At 33.2% G+C, this 25,283-nt stretch overlaps 1 protein-coding gene across 2 annotated transcripts in view; it reads left to right on the top strand.

Annotated features, from left to right (window-relative positions):
• Positions 1-4,807: 4,807 nt before the first annotated feature.
• The window catches only part of LOC134238064 (leucine-rich repeat-containing protein 15-like), a 46,468-nt gene continuing 25,992 nt past the window's right edge, over positions 4,808-25,283 (top strand). Inside the window, exons 1-4 of one of the 2 annotated variants that reach the window (XM_062720193.1) lie at positions 4,808-4,995; positions 10,718-10,789; positions 18,151-18,222; positions 24,294-24,365. In XM_062720193.1, the coding sequence (XP_062576177.1) occupies positions 4,949-4,995; positions 10,718-10,789; positions 18,151-18,222; positions 24,294-24,365 (263 nt within the window). In that variant the 5' untranslated portion in view covers positions 4,808-4,948. The remainder of the gene's footprint in view (positions 4,996-10,717; positions 10,790-18,150; positions 18,223-24,293; positions 24,366-25,283) is intronic. The other variant, XM_062720194.1, reaches the window with a different exon arrangement.

Raw genomic sequence — 25,283 nt, 5'->3', positions numbered from 1 at the left:
TCTCTGAAGTATTTTTAAACCGGTTTTATTGTACAGATATGAAAAAAATTGATCAAAAACAGTATGCACATTAAATTGACATTTTTAAAGCAAAATCCAATTTTATTTTTTTTTTCACAATTATTGACGAAAAAGTAAATGAAAAACACTACAAAAAATTTACGATAAGTTTCACTTAAGATTTTTGTATGACCTACTTTTACGTCAGACGTTTAATTGTGACGTCAGATTTTGAACTTCCTTACTTCACAATGGATTGCGTTCAATATTTGTGTCAATAATGTTTGTTTTGCGGACAAATGTCGAAAACTAAGCTTTATTTTTATTTCAATCCCCTAATGTAAGGATTATAAAGTATATTGAAATCGTTGCTAGGGACGAATTCTGTAATAAGTAAAACATCAAGTTTAATCTGCTACAAATGTGTTCGTGGAAAGCACCTTAGATTTAGTAGTATAGTAAGAGATTCTTAAGTTAAGATCTTACAAAAAACGTAAGATTTTTTTGTGAAAAGGGCCACTAGTCTTATGTGCAAATATCATGAGTTCCATTTTTTCATAGTTTAGTTGAAGCAATCTTGCACTCATCCAGTTTTGTATGTCATTGAAGCAAGCAGTTAGACGGATGGAGATGTTTTTCCAGTTATCCCAGGGTTAAATCATGATATAGATTAGCTGCAGATCTGTAGCTATCCGAAGAAATATATATTGATAGACCAGATAGCTACAGTGCCACCCATTGAAAAAACTGTATATTGCGCACAAAATAGTGCGCTGTCTCTCGATTTATTTCTCCATGTTCCTAAAACTGTAATCTCAAAATATTACTTACCGTGTGTTCCTAACATATTCTTTTACTCTTTCCACAAAAAAACATTCCTCATAATTGTTGTTAATAGTCCTCCCGACCCTGATATTGTAATCATCGAACATTTCGATTATATATACTGCCATTCTGGTTTCAAAGATAATTCGGTCCAATATGCTTCGTTCAGATGGCAACTACGAATGTTCTTGATAGAGGAGAGAGAAACTTTTTAAAATGTTCCCTCTTTTGCAATTGATGTAAGAATTTGGAAGAAATAATCAAGAACCGAGCGCACTTTTTTTTGTGCGCAATAAATATACAGTTTTTTCAATGGGTGGCACTGTAGCTATCCGGTCTATCAATATATATTTCTTCGGATAGCTACAGATCTGCAGCTAGATATAGATCTGTGTGCAGTCTGCATAGCAATGATAGTTCATGTTGTTTTTGAAGCAAATTTCTCCTATTGGTTTTGCATACATGCAGTTGATACTTTGGCCAAGTATCAAACCTTTGGGCACGCCAGTCTTAAGACATTTCGTTTCAATAGTGTTTAACCAATCGAAGCGCGTTGTAAATTACCGCTCAGATACGATTGTAGCCACTGGATGGGCCGATCAAGCTATTCCGGGCCTATGAGTATTCCAGTCAACGAAAACATATATCATGGTTGATGATATCAAACGCCGCAGATTTATCAAGCATCAGTAGCATAACACAACATCCTTTGTCAAGAGATACCGCAATGTCAAGATGAACTCTGATAAAAGGGCGTCCCTGTGAAATAAACCGAGCGACATGCTGACTGAATCGAACTGAGATGATCTTCAATGTTTTGGGACGAGTTTTTGTATGATCTTTTAAACTTAGGACAGGTTTGAAACCGGCCTACAGTCTTTCAGACACTCTTCATTTAGCGACGGTTTCTTTAGAATCAGCTTACGTGTAACTAGTGCTTATTTAAAATCATCTTGAAAAATTCCTTACTTATTTGGCAACAAGACACATGATGATTGGTAGAACCTTTTTGGTGCAAGTTTTCAAGATTTTCATAGGGATCGAATACAAACTTCAGAACCATACGGCTGCATTTTTAAAACACAATTTTCAATTTTTAAGACTTCTTCGGCAGAAGAAGTGGTGAATTCAAGAAACGGTATTCCCGTATACCTTTTGTCTGCACACATATATTCTACTTATGTCTGTTGTTTAGTTTTAAAAGTGTGGTTAAAATTTCTTGAATTTTTGCTTCAAAAACTCCGCAAAGTTATCCGACAGATTTGATATATTGTCACAAGTTGGCAAAAATGATTTTTTATTTATTACCAGTCAAAATGTTAGCAATGCTGAATAACTGTTTTGAATCTTTTCTGGACTCTATTATTTTGGATGAAAAGTAGTCTTTTTATTTGGGTAAATAAAGCGCTAGACTGTAAATACTTTTCTATAAATATTTTTTCTATGCACCAACAAACGAGAAAATCTTCATGTCCGAACGGGCAGTCTGTTCTGAGGTGCTTTTTTCACGTTTTGCAAGTAGCAATTCGTTTGAATAACATTGAGTATTCGGTCACAAAACAATGTTTTGATGCGAAGGTGGGGGCGTGTTAGTCAACAGTATTTCAAACACAATCGTTTTAAATATTTACCAGATCGTTCACTGGTTATGTATGTAAGGGAAAAGTCGGATAACTTTTGAAATTGTCGATGTTCATTTTCTTATAGTTCCTTGATGCAACGGTTTTGCGTTGCGTGGATTGTTTTGAGATACATGATACCGTATTGTTTCTTTTATGATCACTACAGAACATCCCTCTGAAATCACATATGAAACTGTCATCGACTGTCGGGGGTATTTAACAATTTTGAACAACCTCTCGTTATGACAACATCTAGCAGATGACCATGAACGTGTGTTGATGTTTTCACTTGTTGAGTGAACCATATTCTGATAGCGTATTAGAAATATCTGCGTTGACATATCACTCATGTTTTCCAGATGAAAGTTCAGGTCTCCTATAATTGTCCCCCGCTTGAATATTTGGGCCTGTCCGTCCGTCAGTCTTTCTGTCTCTCTGCAACGCTTTCGTTTCCACACGATATCTCGATAACCGTTTGAGCTTTCGCAATGAAATTTTGCTTAGCAACTCCCTATGGACAAAAGAAGAACCCTCTCTATTTTGAGGTCAAAAGTTCAAAGGTCAAGGTCATGAATTTGCAAATTCTGTCTGTTATAACACTTTCGTTTCCGCGCGATATCAGAAGCACCCTTTGAGCTTTTGCAATGACATTTTACATATCAACTCCCTGTGACCTAAAAAAGACCCCTATTGATATTGAGGTCAAAAGGTCAGAGTTCAAGGTCGTAAATTTATACATTCTGTCTGTGTGTAGTACTATCATTTCCGGGCGATATTTCAAGAAGATTTTGAGATTTCGCAATGTAATTTTATACCAAAACTACCAAAGACCTGTCTAACCCCTCTTAAAGTGTCCCGCCCCGTTTGTTTTATTAGTATTTATTTAATACATGTCGCTATTTTTAACACAGGGGCATGAGGAGAGTTATTGCGTACAAAACAGTTTCTCCGCGGACTTTATTATGTCCCCGAACGAAGTTTTTAACTTATTTATTTTAGTGATTAGTAATTGTAGTTGTGCGATTCGCATTTAAAATTTCCAAATAATCGATTATTGCCATGGAAACCAAGGGAAAGTAAAAATACTTTAACTTTGACTTTTAAATCAAAGTACTGAATGGACTGATACGAATCGATGGTTGTCCAAGCTTTGGTAATGGGTTTTGTTTTAGTGATACCAAAAATGAAAGTCTTGTCCAGTTCGGGGCGACATATTGTTTGCAATAGCAGACTCTCTAGTATTTTTATTCCATCTATTAGAACTGTTTAATAAAATTAGACATCATGCTTTATGTAAAATTTTGACAATATCGAACGTGAATATATACATGTACATGTGACTTCATCTTTGCATATAATTTTCATCAATGTCAAGCGGTTTATTGGTGTAGTGGTCAGTTTCCCGCTTCACATGTGAGAGGTCCCGGTTCGAGTCCATTTTATTTTCAAAATACTGATTTTTCTAAATGATAGTATCCAGCATGTTAAATGAAAAATTTATTAAATAAATAAAAAGAATCTTCTATGCATATGATAAAGAAATGAGAAATCAAATTATTATATTCATGTTGGCATATTTTATTTTCTTCAGTATACATGTATACATTCAATAATTCTACAAATTCAGTCAGGGGGATTTGCCCCTCCCCCCTCCCCCAAACTGTGCATGGTTTACTTTTTCCCGAAGCGGGGGACACAAATTCTCTTAATTAGATTGTTAGCAGTACTTTTGTATCGATCACATGACACCTGATATAATCCAACTATTCATTGAAATTTTAAAACAAACATATTGTTAACTTGCTAACTTTTGGAGGACGTGGTCAATAAACTACACAAATCTGCGGTTTAGAATCATTGGTAGACATTGTACAATCAAGAGTCAAACTGAGTAAAGGAGTGGTTCATATGGATTTTTGTTATCTTTATATCCTTCCGAATTACGATGGCAACATCATCATCCGATTTACCCGGGGATTATATATATGTATCACATTGTAACCATTAGGTTCAAGATCTTTTAGTTCTGCATTTTCAACATCAGTCCTAAGTCACCTCTCTGTGAGACATCGCAAACACGTTTCAAATTATTTTTGTACTTAGATCACGGTTCGTTATTTTCACATTTCATTTGTATAAAAACTAAACATAATCTATCTTAAAAGATATATTATTCGTAGGGACTTTGTATTCTGCTGATATGATGTCTTTTGATTTTTCTTTGGAGAAATGTTTCCAATAGAATATAATTTTGCTCAAACAATAAATAAGTAAATGAAAAAATAAAATGAAAAAGAAAATTATCTTAAAATATTAAAATTTGTAAACTCCATTAAAATTGAAGCTTTATCATATAATACAATAATTTCAGTCACCTCAATGACCGATAAGATCGTAGTTGAATTTTCAGTTTATTAAGTTACTTTTATAATCAAGTACAATTCTTTCGACGACTATTTGACTAAACACTCTCCAGGGATCTGGAAGGGAATCAAATCACCATGTTGGAAGGTGATGTCTTCGACAATTTGTTAAATTTACAGACACTGTAAGTAAACAAACATTGAATAAATATTTCATTTTTTTATGACAAAATAATTCCTGATTCTGATTGTCGGAGTTAAAATATTATAGAAAAGAACAACGTTTTATTTACCTGCATGTGAAATTTACGGTGAACATTACCCGTACGAAACTCTTAACCGTTTTCCGGCTGGAGTCCGGGCGGACTGAGACAGATTCCGGTTAAGTGCTGGGAGGACCAAGCTGTACCTAAGGCAGACATGGAAAACGTCTAAGCTTTAACCGTTTTCCGCCTCATATCTAAGGTGGATTCACCTTAAATCCTAGGCGTATTTTTGTTAGACGTTTTCCGGCTTAGCTCTTAGACGGAATCTGCAGTAATCTTAGGATTGTGAACAGTATAAATAAAGTATGACCACATGTTTTATTCCTCTAGATGACCTTGTTTTCTTAAGGCACTAATGGGGGAGATATTCGTAAAAAAAAGTCAAACATAACTTTTAATCAAGTTATTTGACTTCGAGTATTATGCTTTATATAACATTGATTGTTGCGTTTCCTAGATGAGTAAGTTTTTTTTGCTGCCATATTGTATACCAGATACAATGTATACTTTAATTTCTAATGCGCACTGCTTGACCCCCTCTACAGGGGCGGAAATTTTCAGCCAGAGCCTCATTTTGGATGCACTGGTCAGTTTGAATGCAGATTTTGAAAGTGATGACTGTTGTCAATTTGGTTGATGAATCTTTATATTTCATTAAGTTAAAAAGGATTTTTGGCAACATGTATGCCTGTAAATTATTATTAAGAAGATGATTGTTCATTCGTTATGTGTTTTGTTGGAAAAAAAGAGTGACAACTTTTAGTGTTATTCTACTGAGCTTTGAAGTGAAGCAAATTATGCTGGGCAGTGAACATCATCTGCTAAATGGACTGGGAAGGACCTCGGTACGGGAATAAATGTGGAAAACAACGGTAAGTTAAATTCTAAGCCGTGTTTTTTGTTTTGTTATTTCTTTTTCCCCCTCTCTCTCTTTTTTATTTCGTACAGCCAAAATTTGGACTCCACCATTACTCTGTTAATTAAATCCAATAGCATTGAAGTCCCATATATTCACAATACACTATACACTAACCCAGATCTTTAAAGAAAAATGTGCTTAAAATTTCAGGTGCCATTTCTTATTGCCAAATGTATAGGGTAGCCTCAACCAACCCCCCCCCCCCCATGCAAATTTTCTCAATATTATGACTGTTTCCCTTTTGGAGTAAATTGTTAAAAAATACAGAGATAAAAGATAGGAAAATAAATAAATTAATCCATTGATCAATTATTAAGTAACATGTCCTTTTCTTATTTTAATGTGTTTTCCGGAAACATGATTTCCCTTTAAAATTAGTGACCGTCACTTACTTCCAGTTTTAAAATCACGGTTGAAAATTTTGTTATGTTTGTGTGTAAGCACTGTTTTAACCAGGGTTAGTGGAATTGATACACAAACACCTTTTTAAAAGTGTAGTTCGCTGCTTAACCCCCCCCCCCCGTTCACACAGAACTGCGACTCTACGGCGATCATCCCGATCAAGCCACGATCTTAATTTTTTTTTGGATCGGGGCAGATCGCAGCCGATCGGCGTCTAAATGGAGCAATTTTCGCAAATTGTGATCTTCCCGACGACCATACTACGATGTCGCTACGTCAAACGCGATGCTAAAACGCTTCTAGTACGATGTTACGCAGACCGTTGCCGACAATCGGCCGTGTTTACTGCATTTACGCTACGCTGCCACTACGACATTAAACTGTTAAAGACCATACTACGATGCTACGCATACCTAGATGACTGTACGGCGATGTCGCTACGGTGGTGCCGATCATATTACGATTGCATTACGCTTCTAGTACGATTTTGACGATGATGTAAATCTATATAGGTGTCTTTCAATCGCAGATATTTGTACTACGATTTTAGCGATGATACATATCTTGTGACCGCGGTTTTTTTTTTTTTGCGGTCTTGACCATATGGTTTAAGGGCATTTTCAATTTTAACTGTAATAAGATGTGAAAATTCTCAATTGCAAATGATTGTCAAGTATAGTGTCACCCTTTACATGTAGTTTACTGATGATGAAGCGCTATAAGAACAAACTCCTGTCTAATAGGTCGTGATTTGATCGGCGTAAGGTCATTGAAGGTCTTCGTAGGATCTTCAGGAACGTAGAGCGATCGTAGTGAGAACGTAGTACGAACGTATAGGGAGCATTGTATGAGCGTACTTGGTACCTTGATTAAAACCTCTTTTATATTGAAATAGAAAATATTAGGATTTTCTGCAGTGCACTGAGTGCAGTGTTATACATTTCAGCATTTTGAGCAGTACAAGTACTCAGCGATTATGGCTGAATAAAGGTAAAATGAGGATAGCGGCAACCACAGCAAGTCAGGATGAAGGCCAGAAGCAAACGTCCATCCACCCTTACCAGTAAACAGGCAATTCTGCTCTTCTCATTTGAGAGCTTGCTGAAGATTCATGGGGAAGAGAAATGCAATCTTACACATGTGCTTTATGTAGATTATCTATAGACTTAACCGGCTGACCGCTACAGCAGGTTATGAGAGGTAAGAATACATGAAGATATCAGGCAACTGATAGATATATATAAAAAATCATTCTTATATTATGTAAGTTTTAGTGTTGAGAAAAATCACACAAGAATGTTTGCATCCTAGCTGATCTGTAATACAGAACAGAATTCATAAAAGAGTCATTTTATTGAAAAATGTTAAAGTTTTTTTTTTTTGAATGACAAATTCATCTCAGTTATGTATTTTCTTTACAGACTTCATCATGTGTTGTGTGAAGAATGGCAAAGGAAAGCTGGAATCATGGAAAAGATAGCCAGGTTATACCACTGATAATGTAGGAAGGAGAACAATAAAAATGACACACTATTTCCTTACAGACAGAAAGAATTTTGTGAAAATATTCAACCAATTGTAAATTAACAACTAATTGTTCAATTATTTTTTGGTACAATATTTTTTATCTTTTAAGTTTTAATTTCATGTGAAGGCAAGTCAGGACATTTTCAAATGTAAACATGTTTTGTAGTCATTGAATTTTAAAGAACTAAAAAATAAATGATATATTATTTGTATAATTTAATTTTATTTATTGTTAAGTTTGTAAAAGATCTGATACACTGTGATAAGTAAATGTAGATTATGTAAACATTAATGCAAAACCCCTCTAACCATTAGGCGGAATACCGCTTGCTAGTAAGGCGGAATATGCCTACGTGAAGTTAGGCGGAATACGCCTTACAGGTTAGGCGGAATACGCCTATTGTAGGTAAGGCGGAATACGTCTTGCAGTTCAGGTGGAATACGCCTAGCAGGTTAGGTGGAATACGCCTTGTAGGTAAGGCTGAATACGCCTTGCAGGTATTCCATATTAGGAAAGGCGGAATACGCCTTAACTCATTTAAATATTTCGAGCCCTATTACGCCCTGACTCCACCCGGACTCCGTCTAATAGTCTAATTAAGCTCCTTATAGATAATAAGCGGATTCCGTGTTCTGAATTCTGTCTGGAGTCAGGGCGTAAATTTTCGTACAGTTAGGATTTATTATTTCTACATTGGACTAAAAATAATGAGGATTTCCAAGTTAAAATAATTAGTTGACACAATTAATTGTGAAAAATCATATTACCTGACCATTTTTTTAGGCATGTGTCATAACATTCAGGCACCTAAAATCCGGTTGTGGTATGGTGTGTGCCTCCTACCCGCTCCTCATTTCTTCTGAATATAAATTAGAACTTTGACTGTACTTAGAAAACATTTATAAAATGTCTTATATCCCCGTCACAATTTAACACAGAAAACTAAAAAAAGATCCTTGTTACATTAATAAACAAGATGAACATAACATTCAGGCACATAGAATCTTGGGGTGGGGGTGTCATTTCAAATTTTCCGCAGGTAAGTTGTTATTTTTCCCCTAATAAGTCCCACACCCCCTTACAAATGATGCAATGTGCACTGACATTTACTTTATTTTGTAGAGTACAGCACAAAAAGATTCCAAATTAATACAAATGGTTATCCTTATTTAATCCAGCTTTGGCTAAAACAATAAATATAAACAAGAAAGATGGCATGGTTTGCTTTTATGAGTCTGTATCATTTAATCTTTGAATCATGTACTAAAACAATTGTTGTTTAATTATGTCACTCAATACGATAGATTCATAGACAGTACTGTACAGTACAGTACTAATAGAGTCCGAAATAAGCCAGATCATCGTACTGACCAAAAAAATAACAACAACAACAACAACAAAAGTAATTGTATAATACCAGTAGCAATAGGTTATAAATACAGGAACTGAAATGTGGATCAATACCCTTTTTTTAATTAAAAGAAATGTAAGAGTGTATAATATCTCAAAAATGTAGAATTTCCCCGTCAAACAGATCAATATGTCGCACTTTTATTTCGCCTTAACTGATTGGATAACTGTGATACAGTTTAAATTCGTAACCAATCGACTCTAAATCCTCCTCCAAAGCTTTCAAAAAAGAAAATTTATCTGATTAATAAATCGTCCTTTTACAGCATGTCAAACACTAACGGCGGATTTTAGGTTAAAGAGACCAGTAGAAGAACATCTCCCTAACAGCTTTTGCTTGCAAAATTATGATAGGTAACACTGTTATTACCTTGGAAATTTGTCTCGAAGGGAATCCAACGGTTGTTTACAACTTTTGTTTCTTACCTTGTGTATTTTTATTATACCGTATAAGGTCATTCTTTAAACGTGAGTAAAAGTACAGCAGTCTTGTTGCACAGAATAACAAATAGATTTGTTTGATGGGGGGATTTTATACTTTTGAGATATTATATACTCTTACATTTTTTCTAATCAAAAAGGGGGATATTGATCCACACTTTAGATGCCTGTGGTTATGATAGGTTACGTAAGACATTATGTTTTTCCTTATTCCATTGTATATCTAGATCTGATAAAAGAACATGTATTAAATATCATGGAAATTATATGGTAACCCTACGCATCTAGCAGGCAAAGTGGGTACATGATTACAATGAATACTCAGCCTATTATCAAAATTAATATGCCCAGGATCAGTATTAGGGCCCAGGACAGGACATAGTTTGTAAGTTTTACTTTGAAAATTATAATCCAAAAATTAAAATATGTAAGCCTTATCATCAACTTTTCAAGACTTGTCCAAGGCTAAAGTTGGGTGAACTCTTGCAAAAGTAGATCAAACTCCAAGGTCGAGGTAAAGAGGTCAAATGTGTTGACACAGTGAATACAAATTCTAACTATGATTTTTATTTTTTGGCGGACAAACACACAAACAGAAAAAACAGACTGACGAGAATACTTTGAGTTGATAACTCGAAGATATGAAAAACACTTCTCTACACTTCTGTACTGTTTGGTGTTTATCAGAACTCTTAACTTAACAGTAGAAAAAAGGTTATTTATGACCTTGTGGTAAGGTATACTATTATGACGGCATACAAAACATAATATAAGTGTGCGTGTATACTAACGCTTTATAAAATAAAATATAAACTCTCAAAAGTTCCATGACACAGACAGACAGACAGACGAACGGACAGAGCAAAAACTATGTACCCCCAAATCTTCAATTACGGGACATAAAAACTCCTTGTACATATGAATTTATTTCAATTTTTTAGGCGGTTAAATGGCAACAATATAAACACAATTCGGAGCAATGCCTTTAATGGTTTGCCAAATTTACAGAAACTGTAAGTAAACATTCAGTATCAGAATAGAACTCCTCCATGTCTCCTTGATCAATTATCTTATTTTTTGTACCTTGCCATCAACTTTTCTTTGCAAAATCACATTTATTTAGGAAAAATCAATCGGATTCTTCACGAAAATTGAACTGAAGTCGATAATTAGAGATGCTACAATGTATAGTTGCTTCTTAACAATATCTATTTAGTGTTTGGAGACGATATCTTCCAGCGATCTGTTAGACTTGTGGGATTTCCTATTTATGTACTAGTTATGATTTTAATCAGCAGATCTGTTTTTGTATTAATTTAAAGCAGAATACATTTCAAACTCTCTACAAAACAAGAGGCCGAGCTCATTGGTCACAACCTTACATAAAAGACTTTGGCTCTGCTGTTCTTCACACGATTTTCCCCCATTGTCATACTTATTTTGGTCCGACTCTACTCCCAAGGGCCATGGTTTGGAAAATGTAAAGTCTACACTACCGAAGAAGGCTTTCAAAAAAAAAAATAAACTTTACTGGCCATTTGGGTACCGAAAATAAGGTTTTTTGAAAATATTTTTTATTATTTTATATATATTTCAATGTAAAACGTTGATTCCCCATTGTGGCCAAAATCTACCACCTAGGGGGAGCGATTTTAACATTTTAGAATCTACTCTACTTTAAGAAGCTTCCACATCATTTTTGGCTCTTCTTGACCAGAATTGATTCTATTACATTTTACTGTAAATCTTTGATTCCCTGTTGTTGTCCAACTCTACTCCCAGACTTTAACAATTTAAAATTTACACTACCCCAGGATGCTTCCACAAACGTTTTAGCTTTTATGATCCAGTGATTCCTGATCAAGAGAACGTTATTTTTAATTACCCAACTTTATTTTGTCTGTTCGTGATTATTTCCCCTTGTCAGAGAGCTTGGTGCTTTACCTTAATCATTTAAAATTCCCTTCACCCAAAGATGCTTTGTACGAATTTTAGTTCAAATTAGCCTTGTGTTTAGTGAATAGATAAACAGAAAAACGGATGGACTAACGATTAGAAAAGCAAACTGGTGTTTTCAGATCAGGTGATCTAAATAGAAGTCTCTGCAGTGGCATTTACTTTGACATTTAGATATACTGAAAACGTGATCAAATAACATTATTCATTTTCATTCGTACGTTGATTCTGTATCCCATTAAACCTAACGTTAATAACATTACAGGGTCTGACATATCTGTTTGATGTGGATGTTTTCCTATTAGAAGCATTGCAGGCAAATCTGAGAACTTATATATAATTACTTCTATGAAATACATTACTGTTAAAACTTTTCTTTCCCTGACGTGTAGCTGAAATAATGCTTACTCGGCAAAAAACAGCATATACTCATTTGGATGGTCGAAAGGGATAGCTTACTGCTCCGTGACAATGATTTCACTTTGGTGTTTACAGGGGTCAAAATGTTCTATTCCTTCAATGCTCAGTTTGACATTAGCTTTTAAAGTTTTGTTTATCTGAACATTTCATTTGAGATTGAAACTGCTCAGTTCAGCAACTGACTTCCAAATGACATTCGAACAGTTATTATTTTAATAAAACACGAGAAAAATGGATGAGGTCTTCATACACGGCTAGGATAAGGTTGTCCGTAAAATACCAAAGTGTTCCAATTGTAGTTACTTCTCTGAACTACCTAGATATGACATCACAATAGCAAATGATGTCATATCACCCCATGCATGAGCTAAATGACGGGTAAAGTGTCTTATTTTTTACATTCCTCTCATATGAAAGGTAGATTTTTTGGAATTGTTGAATTCAAGTGCTTTTTAAATTCCAGTGTGCTGTAGTGATGTTGCAATTAATATTGATATGCCTTTCACTTATCCGATTTGCACATATTTACACATTAACAAAAAATGCATGTGAAACGCTTCCACGTTCGTAGACTGAGTTGAAATTCATTACTTGTGTATATATTTGACTGGCACAAATGATTAATAAGGATAAATTAAAGATATTCCATGTAAATCTACTAGAGAAGTATGTCCTCTAACTGAATTTTGCGGGGGGATTGTGGGTAATTTATTTTTTTTATATAATTTGCGATAAAAAGTGGAAAATGCTCCCTTATATCTGGGTAACATGAATTTCTCGTAAAATATTTTCTTAAGAAAATTTATTTAACCACCAAGATTACGACGAATTGAATTTCATAACAAACTTTTCACAATAATATTTTTTTGCAATTGTGCCGATTCGATTTTGTGCAATATTTATGGATAGCTCATAAGTGTCCGTCACGTGATCAGCAAAGTCATGTAACGTCACAAAGATGCTTTTTTATAAAACCTGATTAAACTCTCATGACAAGTTGCCTGTAAATTCATACTTAGACTACATATATTGGAAAAAAAACCTAGCCAAAAATAAAACGATTATTTTCACGCAGGTATGTTAAGGTTATAACCAACATTTTACTTGCCTATATGATATGACGTCATAGTAAGCTATATGACGTGAAGTTTAGAAATATTGAATTCTTAAAATCAATACCAAATATTGATTTGAGGTCGTAAAAATGAATCAAAATATGCAGAGGCATAATATAAAGGGGATTTTATCGTTTCTGGGTCTCTTTAGTTATCACAGGTGTAAATACCAAACCCGTGACGTCGAAACTGTTGATCATGCAGTAGAAGAGTGAAAGTGAAACGTAACGAGAATTCATGTAAACAATCACAAGAAATCGGAGTTTAAAAGCAATTATAATGAATATCATGTGAGATTCTTTTGGGAATAAAGCTTATGAATAAGGTATGCTAATATAATTCTACAATTAAAGCAGTAAGGGTGTTTACTTGCCGATCAGCCTTTCCTCTGTCGTCCGTAACAAAAAAGATGCAAAAGTTCAACACTACGTATACGCCGTATACTTTGAAACTTAATTTTTGTTTCTATCTAAACTTCTCGTTCTGTTTTTGGAAAATTGCTGCTAGAATCGTATGGTTTACGGGAATTTATGCAATTTTTACGATGTTATGAGCAAAATGTAAAAATTTTGGGAAGGTTTCGTCTAAAAGTGTTGAATAATACTTTTTGTGATAGGACAGTAGGATTCTAGCAGCACTTTTCATGGTATAGAGATGTTTTTACATAATTATTATTATAAATTGAAAGTAATTATCCCCGGGCTAGTGTTGAACTTTTTACTTTGATATTGAAGTAGAACCTACGTCGTATGACATCATAACTAGTGAATGTGTTTAGCCTCTGCTAGATCCATCATAATTAATTCAATGTCATTTCCCGTACTTTGCAGCCTCAGTATAGAAATGGTAGAAAATTCTGCATTTTGAAATTGACAGAATTCAATTTAAAATCATGCCTAAATAATCTTAATTCGATTTATATATATTTTTTAACATAATGCTTAATGAATATATTTTTTATAAATAAGAGAAACCTGTAGGCACCTTTCATTTAATAGATCTTGACCTGAATTAAGTTGATAAATCCAAGACTATCGTGTGTGATGAAATTGCCATGTTTACAACTTACTGTAATAATGAAAATGGTATGTAACTATTTTGAAGAAATGCAAAAATCCTTTAAAAAAATCGTCAGTTGCCTACTAAAGAGTGTTATATCTTGATTAAATGTGTCTAAGTCAAATATGTACGTGTTGTTGATTGTGTGTATATTTTGTGAAATCTATCATGAAATGATGTGCATTCCTTTTTATAATTATTTGTTACTTATTCATATTCTTGGAGTTTTATTACAATTTCTCTATTAAATATGATCTTTTAAATTAAAAGTACATATTTATAAACATTTTTAATCTGAAAGTAGCCCCAAACAGTCATTTAATAATAAAATCCATGTAAGTGCAAAAGGTCAAGAATATTAGCATCTGTAAATAACCTATCTCTCATTAGTTAGAGGGGAAATGTATATATACTGTAAGGATTAAGAAACGCGTATTAAACTGTTGAGTTAAATTAAAACAATTATTTCAAATATGTTTTTCAGCATTTTTATCATACATTTTAATTCATCTTTAATTAACAATTTACCAAAATTTTATGCGATTTTTAGTGATAGTTCCTGAGATACTGATATCAATATGGTGACACCCCCCAAAATAAAACTAAAAATTTTTATAATCTCTCTTTCGCATCAGTAACTTGATTTTCCTGTGCATTGAGTTCACCAGAGCATTTATTTTTTCATAGCATTATTAGTTAACCCTTCCGACGGTAGACTTTATAGCTGAGATTAGCTGTATTATTCCAAAGTCAACAAATCCCCCCGCTCAATCGAATCCCGCTAATTTTCGATTTAGGATAGAATATACAGAACCCAGCAGGTTTGGTACTTGTGAATGTTTGTAAAAAAGTATTGACAAATATAAGCTACATTTTTCCAGTGTAAACATGCTAAAAAAGCATTACGCAAACGACGCGTACGTGTGCGTTTGAGAGTAAAATTGACGTAAGCTGGCCAAGCTCGCGGCCTAAATTAGAGCGGAGAGTTTCTGTCAGTTTAGGGTGAAAAAAGTGAGTATGTTTGTCTACTGTATAAATTTCAGTTTCGGTGGTAATGCCTTGACAATAACCGAGATGGCGTCAATCTTGTTGTGACGCTGGTACGCGCCAACGTCACCGTCATTGTTGGTTGGAAAAATTTTAAGTTCACTCTCTGACAACCAAAATCCACTTTTATTTGGTTGAAAAGTTGAAAACAATCTGTACATCTGCATGTTTTTGCCTTTTTATTCACTTATACAATATTGAATTCAACTACTAAACGCACAGTAGATTCCGCCAGCCATACCACGATTGCAAGAAATTTATACTGAGTGCAAATATGCAAAAACGATGTCTATTATTCTAATGCATAGTATGGTACTACAAAATTTTATTACAAAATTATCATCATTATCATGCACTTGTTTTTGACTATTTATCATTTCCCATACATTTCATGGTTGAGTAGATTTGACAAGTGATTTTAGTGCAAAGTAACCAAAATAAACAACTGACCAATTTTCATAATTACGGTCACATAGTCAGAAAAATTTCCCATATCATGTTCTTGTGCGTTTCTTTTTCCTTTCAGTATATTTTAATCACTTTTGGTAATCATTTGGGTATGTTCTTTATCATATTAAAGATTGATTACATTGTGACAAAGACTTCTGAAAAATATTTACAAATGTAGGGTGGAAAATTGACTGAAAATAAATAGAGTTCATTTGCCTATAATTTTGAAAATGTGGAGTTATCTTTTATGTCAATTGAATAAAAAAGAACTTATTCTCGGGAAATATTGTTTAATACTGTTCAATCAATAAACAATAAGAACAACGATGTTTAAAGATGTAATTTTGGGATTTTTTTGTCTTCTTTGCATGACAAGTACCTCTAAAATGACTGAAATTGTGAAGTCGCAATATGTATTTATCATTCCATGTTTAACTGGCTGCCTTACATTTAATAACAAGGAAACCTGTCATGTGCTTTTAACTGATTGATAAGCAAGTGTTAATTTATCATTATGAAAAGTTTGAAAATCTTGTGACAAAGACTTCTCCGACATAGGTTCTAGCTTAAGGCATATTTTCTAATTATAGACGTCACGTGATGACGTCGGATGAAGTCCTTCCTCTGGTATAAGTCCTATTGAAGTCTAGATATGTATACCAAATAAAATTTGTTAGAGATGTACAATAAGAAAATTCTTGGCTAATATGACCCTTGATTATAATATGTTGATTAGTTATTCCTAAACCTTGTTTGTTAGAAATATACACCAACCAGAATTTTTTATAAATAGTCCCCTATGATAAGCCATTCTTAAACCTGTACTACATATCTGAACAAATATAGCAGCAATTCTTACATTTCAGAGGCATTTAAGTAATTCATGAACCCATGTTGAATGTTCATATAAAAAATTTATCTAAATAAACAAAATATTCCACCAGATCAACTTTAGCAAAGTAGTTTTTGGTTGATGAGTACACGGATGCCCCTGTTTAACTTAAAATCCCATAGTGATAGGCAATCTTTAATTTGCATTCAGTCTAAGCAAGCAGTAAGGGATCCATGGCTCCTGCCTCCCATATCTGGTTCTGATTTTTGAGGCCCGTATTAATTCATGGCGACTAATTTGCTAAGGGGTAGAAACGAAAACATTCCCCACTGATGGGGCTGTTTGTTGTATTTTCAGTAGGGGCATTATGGGCTCAGATGGTGGAATTTAAGAAAGTGGTGAAGGGGAGTTCTGTTTATTGACTGCATGCAATGGTGAAGGGGTTGTCCTTTGTCCGCACCGCTTCAGTTTCTTATTCTTATTCATTTTCATTGTTCGAACTATCAGTTTTGTTTCTACTGGTTGCATGTATCCAATCTGAATATCGAGTATTGCAGGTGTCTCTCTCTCTCTTTAAAAAAAGCCTTTCTTCAGATTTAATGCAAAAAGGGGGTTAACTTCCAGTGCAGTGATTATAAAATCTATGTATTTTATTTGCACTATATCTCACTTTACTTGTTAGACGAACTAAGTATAAACTCTACTAGCTACCAAAGAATCCAAAAATCTGTCTTTGATTGACAAATAAATATTCTTAACTGAAATAGTTTCTCTCTTTAAGATTAGATAAGTTGATGTGCTTGGTTAAATATAAAATATATATTTCTTTTTAAAAAGTACGAACATGTATTTAAAAGAAACAGACGGATTTTCAATTAAGGATGAAAGATGATCATTCTATCTTAAGATATGTTCCATCGCTAATCATCTATAAAAGTATTAGACGATATGAATGCATTGCATCCAGGATATTAAATTATAAATGTATTTAAATAAACACATTCGATGGCTTATTTCCTGACTTATGCATTTTCTTATTCATGTGCAGTATATAAACTTTTGGATATTTGTTCACTATCTTACCGACATTTTTACTGAAATATGCAGCAAGTTTTGGTCTTTTTCTATAACCATCATTCATTTATATATTAATACTGAGAGTCAAATTCTTATTGATATGAAGTCTAAAGTTTTGAGTTTTCACTCATGTTTCATTTTAATAAAAAAATGATCCTACTTGTGGCACAAATATGTAAAACATAATTCTAAATTTTGATCAGTTACTTTAGATATTGCCATATCACCAAGATAAGAACATGAGAGAAAATTTCTTTAATGGTTGAAATATCATGTCTACACCTAGACACCTAATCATTCCTCTGGTGTTTCCATGGACCGCTATTTTTTACTCTGTTGACGATTCGTTTTGTTTACTAGATCTATGACATGGATTACTTTTCGTTATCTTTATGTTGTACATATAACAATGTTTTAGATACCTTCAAGGGAATCAGATCACCAATCTGGAAGATAATGCCTTCGACGGTTTGTCAAATTTAAAGACACTGTAAGTAAATCAAACCAATGAAGGAAGAGCGTAAGATTATTTTCCCTTTGTACCAGCATGTATATTTTCTGCTTAATTGACAACTATTTAAACCTTTTTTTTTCTTGTTAACCACTGGTGAATGCTTCTAATCAAGGTTTATTTTCCCTCTGAATGAGTTTGTGTATATTGTGAATTCACTGGTTTTCTTTTCTACAGGAAATTAGGTCGGTGGTCCGTTGGGCAATTCGACTGACTGATATGTTTAAATTACAGTAATTAAAATTCCCATTTAACTTGAGAAATAAGTTTTGTATTTATTTGTATTATGACAGGTTAACAAGGCTTATATAGTTATATTGTAAATGGTGACATACTGAGGGACATTTAGCAATGCAAATGCCTAAAGGTAGAGTATACTGTATTTTGCTGGTCATCATGAAGCCATTACGGTCACTTGGTCATTTTTTTAAATCCAATATAATAGACTGTAGTCTATAATGTATAAACATTATTCCATCTGGCAATTGTAACCGTTGGCGTAAATCCAAGTAATAAACAACTGTTGATTTTTAAATTCAACTCCCTGAAATTGCCGATCTCGGTACCTCATTTTTTTGTCAGTACACTAAACACGCGGACTTTGACGTGATTTTCTGAGATATTACGTGATATGAAATTACAATGTGATCTTTTCAATGGAAACTCAAAACAAACTCATTAGCTTTCATTCAACGTTTAATATTTTATCAAACCATTCTCAGATTTTTTCAAATGCCCCTTTTAGGACTCTTGCACTCCCACTGGAATTGTCGCCAGAGTTACATATTTCTTCAAACGTCTTATATTAGTTGACCGATAAAATGCACGTCATTTACGGCAAATCTATTAAAATCTTGATTTTTCGCTTTTGATCTACATTTTCGTGAATAAATGTTCAATTATGAAAACAAAGATTAAAATATTGAATTTTTAACAAATAATTTGGTATATTTGTATTAAGAATAATTCAAAAAGAATACTTCATTCGTAAATTTAAATGGTTGCAGATATTATGAAGCATGGTATATCAAAAGGATGTTACTTTTAAAACGTATGAGTAGCCCTAACACACATAACAAAGTCTTACGCATGAACAACTTTCCTTCATTTTACTGGCTTATATAGTGGCATACCTAAAAAGATCTGAGCATGCACAAAAATTATTCATTAAATGCATTACAACGTACACCAACATACATCATCTTCTTAACAAACCTATCTATATCTCATTCAACGTAAGCCATCACATTTTTCTTTCTTTGTACGTCTGAATACGTTAATACTACATATACACATCGTAGAATGACAGCAACTTAAGCTAGTAGTACAGCTTTGAATAATATGTAAAATACATGTTAAGTAAAGGTTAACGATAGGTAAAAATTAGGTTCCCAATATTTGTTCACACGCTAGATAATTACCCACCGGTGTATGAGATTTTTTTCATGAAACGTGCTGAAACATAAGCATTGATAACTTGCTACGTACATCTAACTTATGATTAACTTGAAAATAAATGCAACCGTGTAATTTTCAAGCTTATAAAAATAAAACATTCAAAATAACACGCACGACATCTTAAAAGCGTGCTTTTGTTCTTTTAACTTAAAAAAAAAATTACTTCTAACTCATTCAACGTATACAAGAGTTTTTGCTTAAGTAATTTTCCCGATTCTGTTCACGTTGATACTAAAGGTCGCACTCCATCATCCGCTTCAAAACAACAACAAAATATCATATTTTGAATAAATTGAAACCAAAAAGATTGTTGAGTAAATATATTGAAGTTAATCTTTAACTGTTTAAAGATTAACAAAGTTAACAAAGTTAAGAATATCGGCCCACAGGCTTAAAATTGAAATTGGACGTTACCCAAAATACCTAGAGAGGAACGAATTTGCTCATTTTGTCATCACAACGAGATTCAGGATGAAATTCATTTTCTCCTTGTATGTCCTCATCTTAATGTACAAAGACTTAAACTCATAAATATTTGTAAAATTAAATGTAAAAGTTTTCAGTCTCTATCTTATGATAATCAATTTTATTGGCTCATGACTAATGAAGACCCAGACATCCTTACATCACTTGCTTCCTTAGTAATTTACCTTAATTGAAGATATTGTGATAAGCATAAAAAATTATATACCTCTTTCCCAGTTTCTTGCATTTAACTATATATATATATATATATATATATATATATATATATATATATATATATATATATATATATATATGTATAAATTATATATATTTGTATGTAACTTACAATACAATACATGTATGTATATTCAGTATATCTCTTATATACTTTTTTTTTTTTACCAATTGCTCTTTATTTGTAATATCATCATCATGCTTGTTCTATCATTTGGATCCTCCTCTTTCTATTTGTAAATCTTTTTGCTCCTCCGGGGCCCAAATTGGATTAATAAAAAAATGTATCTCTTGTATCTCTAAAGCATTAATTTAATCCCCAGTAAATAAATCATTAACATTCATTTGACGGAACATTTCCACGAATCTTCTACTGAATCAAATAACCACACTGGAAGATAACGCTTTCCATGTTTTGTCAAACTTAAAGGCACTGTAAGCACGAGTATTTAAATCTAAAATATTGAAAGTCTGTTATTACGGGATAAATAATCAAATTCGATCAAAGTCTTAAAAAAAATGGAAAGCAATGACCAATGAATTTGTGAACTGAATAGAATCTTACAATTTAAAATGCATAAGCTTGCAAATCTAATTTAATTTCAAGTTTTTTTTATATTAATGTTTTTTTAATATTAAAAACTGACCTTTCAAGGTCAATAAACACACTCAACTGTATATCTTTATTTTCTCAATTTCATGTTTAATGACAAGGAGCACACGGCGACCGGTCACACCCGCCATGTGCTCCTTGTCATGATTCGGAAATAACGGAAAAAATCCGTCGTCAATTCAGTGTATAAATAATGGACTAACAATTGGTATGAAAAAATCGGTCAGCATTTGACTTAATGATAAATTGTATTTGCTGACAAGGTCATTGTATCGACCATAGAACTTGATGGCTTGAAACGAGACTGCTGATATTCTTTTTTCATAAACTTGCCTGTCAATAATTTACCTCGTTTTAGAATTTGTTCATACGTAGAGCATGCTCTTGCGTATCGAATCAACTGAGATATATATACTCCGTATGCATCTGATAAAGGTATACTGCTGCATTACTAAGGGAAGTTGATGATAGAAAAGTTAAAGTCATCACGTTTATCATATAGCTTGGTAGTTAGATTACCATTAGGTCTTTTTCAAGTAAAATATCCAAGTATGAAACAGAAGTGTCGGACTCTGTGGTATCTTTTATCTCAAGCTCACCAGGATATATCATATCGACGTAGAAATGGAAATTACCATTATTAATTGACAATACGTCGTCGATATACCGGTACCTAAATGTCGAGTTGAAGGCTACAGCAAGTGTTTTCTTCTTTTCACGCATAAGATTTTGCATAATTAGAAAATAACTCAAAGTGTATGTTGTGTTAAGAAATCCAGAGAGTTCCGAATGTGAAGATGTGAAGTAGCTTGGTCCTTTGGGTCATGTTAGGTTAAATGCCATAAACATCAGAATTTTTTAATATATAAATAATGAATTTATTCGTTATTCTTAGTATTCTTAGTATTAATACGTGTTTCTGGAATTTCTAAGATTTGCTGAATTAGCCAATCAGAAATTAGAGTATAGATGTTTAGCTGTGCTCTACACGATACATGATACAACGATATTGATATAGTAGGGTCTATCTATAGTAGTTTTCCCAGTTTTTCGAGAATGCACGACTGTGAAGCCGAGCATGCGTATTCAAGGAATTTGGACTAAAGTAGTTGCTAGCGCTTGAGGGCTCTAGCAGTAAGTTAAAGACGTACAACACACTGGGGGAGATAACTCTTGCGATTTCAATTAAACGTTTTATAACTTGATGTCAAATTTGAAGTTTATAGTAAAGCGTTAAAATGACGAACGAATCGATCCGGACGTAATTAAATGAAAATGGGATTAGGTACTTAATGTGGTTTCTTTAAAAATACCATTCGTATCCTTGATAAATTTGGCTCTATAAAAAAGGAAGAAAAGAAAGAATTCTGTTGAACCCAGGATCAGGAAACCATAAAATTGTTAACTGAAATGATCCGAATGCACGAATATCTTATATTCCATCCGACCACTTAGATCTACCATTGTCAATGCGTTTTTCCTCGAATCAAAACTGTACATGAATATTTTGACACATGAATAACTTAAACATAGAAGGGGAATTTACAGTTTGTAAAATTGAAGTTATTTCCAATGAGGGATACATACAGGTTTTGTATTTTAGAACCTTCTCTTGTTTGAAATAAATAAGAAAAAATATATATTCCAGTTACCAGTCTGTTTACATCATAAAAGAGTTGAAATTTCAACATTGTGCTTTCACTTTGATTGAAAAAAGATTAAAATTCAATGTTAGTTGGTTTCATATGCAGGTGTAAAATTATGTGCATGTCAGCCATGTGTATGGACTACATATTGGACACGTAAAGAAGTCTTAGGTGGATAAGTTTAACTTTTATTTTAGTTGTCAGATACATATGTATTTTGCATTTCTTAAATGATTTGAACGATCTCGTATTCAGTATCAGTATGAGACTCCTCCCTGTCACCTTGATCAATTACCTATAGATTCTTTAGGTCCATGTTTACTTTGTTCTCAGTTAAAAGTTTGTTCTTTGGACTTTTGTTCATGATTCCAATTCATTTTATTTTCAAATTTCATTTTATCTGTTAGATTCAGAAAAAATAATCTTTGTATAATATTTTAGCAAGTATAATATGAAAAGATAATTATGCTTTATTTCTTGCTCTGGATTTAGTAATTTGCACAAATTTAAGTACCCAACGTCAGTAGTGGGTGTTAATTGCAATAACTGAAGCATTACCGACTTAACGGAAACAAACAACTGAATGCCACCAAAACCAATAAAGAATATCTTATTGTTTGATGTGTTATTCAATGATGACGACTATACAAAATAATAATTATAGCTTATTGACTGTATATCGGAAATATGACCGCCTGAGGTATGCGCAGTAAAGCGGATTTAGCATGCGAAATGGACTTCCAAAGGAAGAAAATGTTATGCTTTTTGTTTGTTGTATTTAACTTCTCTCTCGAGAATTTTGTTTACTCATATGGAGACGCCACCCCTTGCTGGTGGGGGTGGGTTGAAAGAATATATTTATTCCCGGTACTCAGGACCATCGAGCATTGAGGGATCTTTTTCTTGCCAACATCTACCTCGGCTTATTCGGTCTCACCCGAAGGACTGGTCACCACGTCTTGCAGTGAGTTCGAACCCGCAACGTAGGGATCAACTCCTTACCCCTCGACTGAAGAGCAGACGCTCTAACCACTGCGTCACGCGTGCGACAAGAAATTTTCAGCTAACAAGGTCTAGGTTAAAGAATAAGTTGTCTTGTTTAACATCTGCACAAATAAGTTCGAATAATATGATACATTGATCCTAACAGCAAAATAATTGCAGGTGTCAAAAATAAGAGAAATGCTCGGTAATGGTTTTTAGCAGTGTGTTTCAGTTTACATGCACGAACGTGTTTTATAGTACAAATTAAAAAAATGTCTTTGATTGTCACTGATGTCAAGGAGACGTGATCAGGCTCGTCAGTTCAAGTTACTGTTAAAATAATTATGCATTATTCTGATATGATGGTTTCTGTTAGTGACGATTTTTCTATACAGTTATGTTGTGTATAATAAAATATAATTTTGCTCAAAATGAATTAATAATATTAGAGTAAATAAATAAAAATAAAAAAGAAAGAAAAGTCTAAATTTATCCCCCAATAGATACTGAAGCTTATCATGGATTACAATAATTCCACTCTTAATAACTGAAATGATCATGGTTAAAATTTCAGATCATTCACGTAAAAATTACTTTGATAATAAAGTTAAACACTGTTGACGATAATTTGACTAAACACTTTCCAGGAATCTGGTGGATAATCAAATCACCATGTTGGAAGATAATGCCTTTGACGGTTTGTTAAGTTTACAGACACTGTAAGTAAACCAAAGGTATAATTCTATATATCAGAAATTTGTTCAAATAAAGATATACGTCTTTTCCTATTCCATAGTATATTTAATGAAACAACACAAAATTACAATGTAATTTTCAATTTACCCCATTTTTTGTTTGAGCGATGCTAAGCAGTGTATGACTAAAGGGGAAAATATTGCATTTGATGTAATTTGAACAATCATGAGCGTGAAATATTCATATAACTGTTATTGCTTCGTGATGCAAATAATCAAGATCTCGTGAAGTAATGATCAAAATTATAAGTACATTTTAACAACATAGATTAAACAAGACGTAATGAAGACGTCATCATGTTAATATGAAGATTTAAAGTTTAGAAAGAAAACATTGCTGTCTTTGAGATGGAAGAATGATTTATTTAGCCACTAGAACAGTACTCTACTCACCAAGTCTGCCTAAATCGTCATATTTACTTAAAGAATAGCAATGATTGATTTATTATGACGTATGTAAAATAACAAACAGTAATCAAGGTCAAATGTCCATTGAAACAATACAAATCAGGAGCAGATACATACATCCAAAACATCAGAGGTGGGATCAGGTTCCATGGAGGAGTGAGCATCCCCTGTTGATTGGTCACGCCCGCTGTATGCTCACTGTCATGATTGGGCAAAGAAAAATCACCTTTACTCTTCATGGCCTATGGGTTTGGACGCCGTCATGAAGACATTTAATGTAGTGAATTGCTCATTCTGTTTCCTTCCTCTCATAAACCTTTCAATTTTTTTGCAAAAAAATTGTTTTCTAGACTCTTCAAGAAATTTGTACTTCCTCCCCGAATATGAATTTGAAGATCAAGACCGCTAATATTTAAGAAAATAGCATATAAAACTGTTTTATGATCCTGCAATTCTTTGCTCTTCTTAGTCCTT

This window comes from Saccostrea cucullata, unplaced genomic scaffold (assembly GCF_032062105.1).
Source record: "Saccostrea cucullata isolate Sc308-1 unplaced genomic scaffold, CSIRO_AGI_Scuc_v1 ctg6481, whole genome shotgun sequence".
Taxonomy (NCBI): domain Eukaryota; kingdom Metazoa; phylum Mollusca; class Bivalvia; order Ostreida; family Ostreidae; genus Saccostrea; species Saccostrea cuccullata.
Note: the sequence above shows the minus strand (reverse complement) of the source record. Positions and strands in the feature narration are given on the sequence as shown.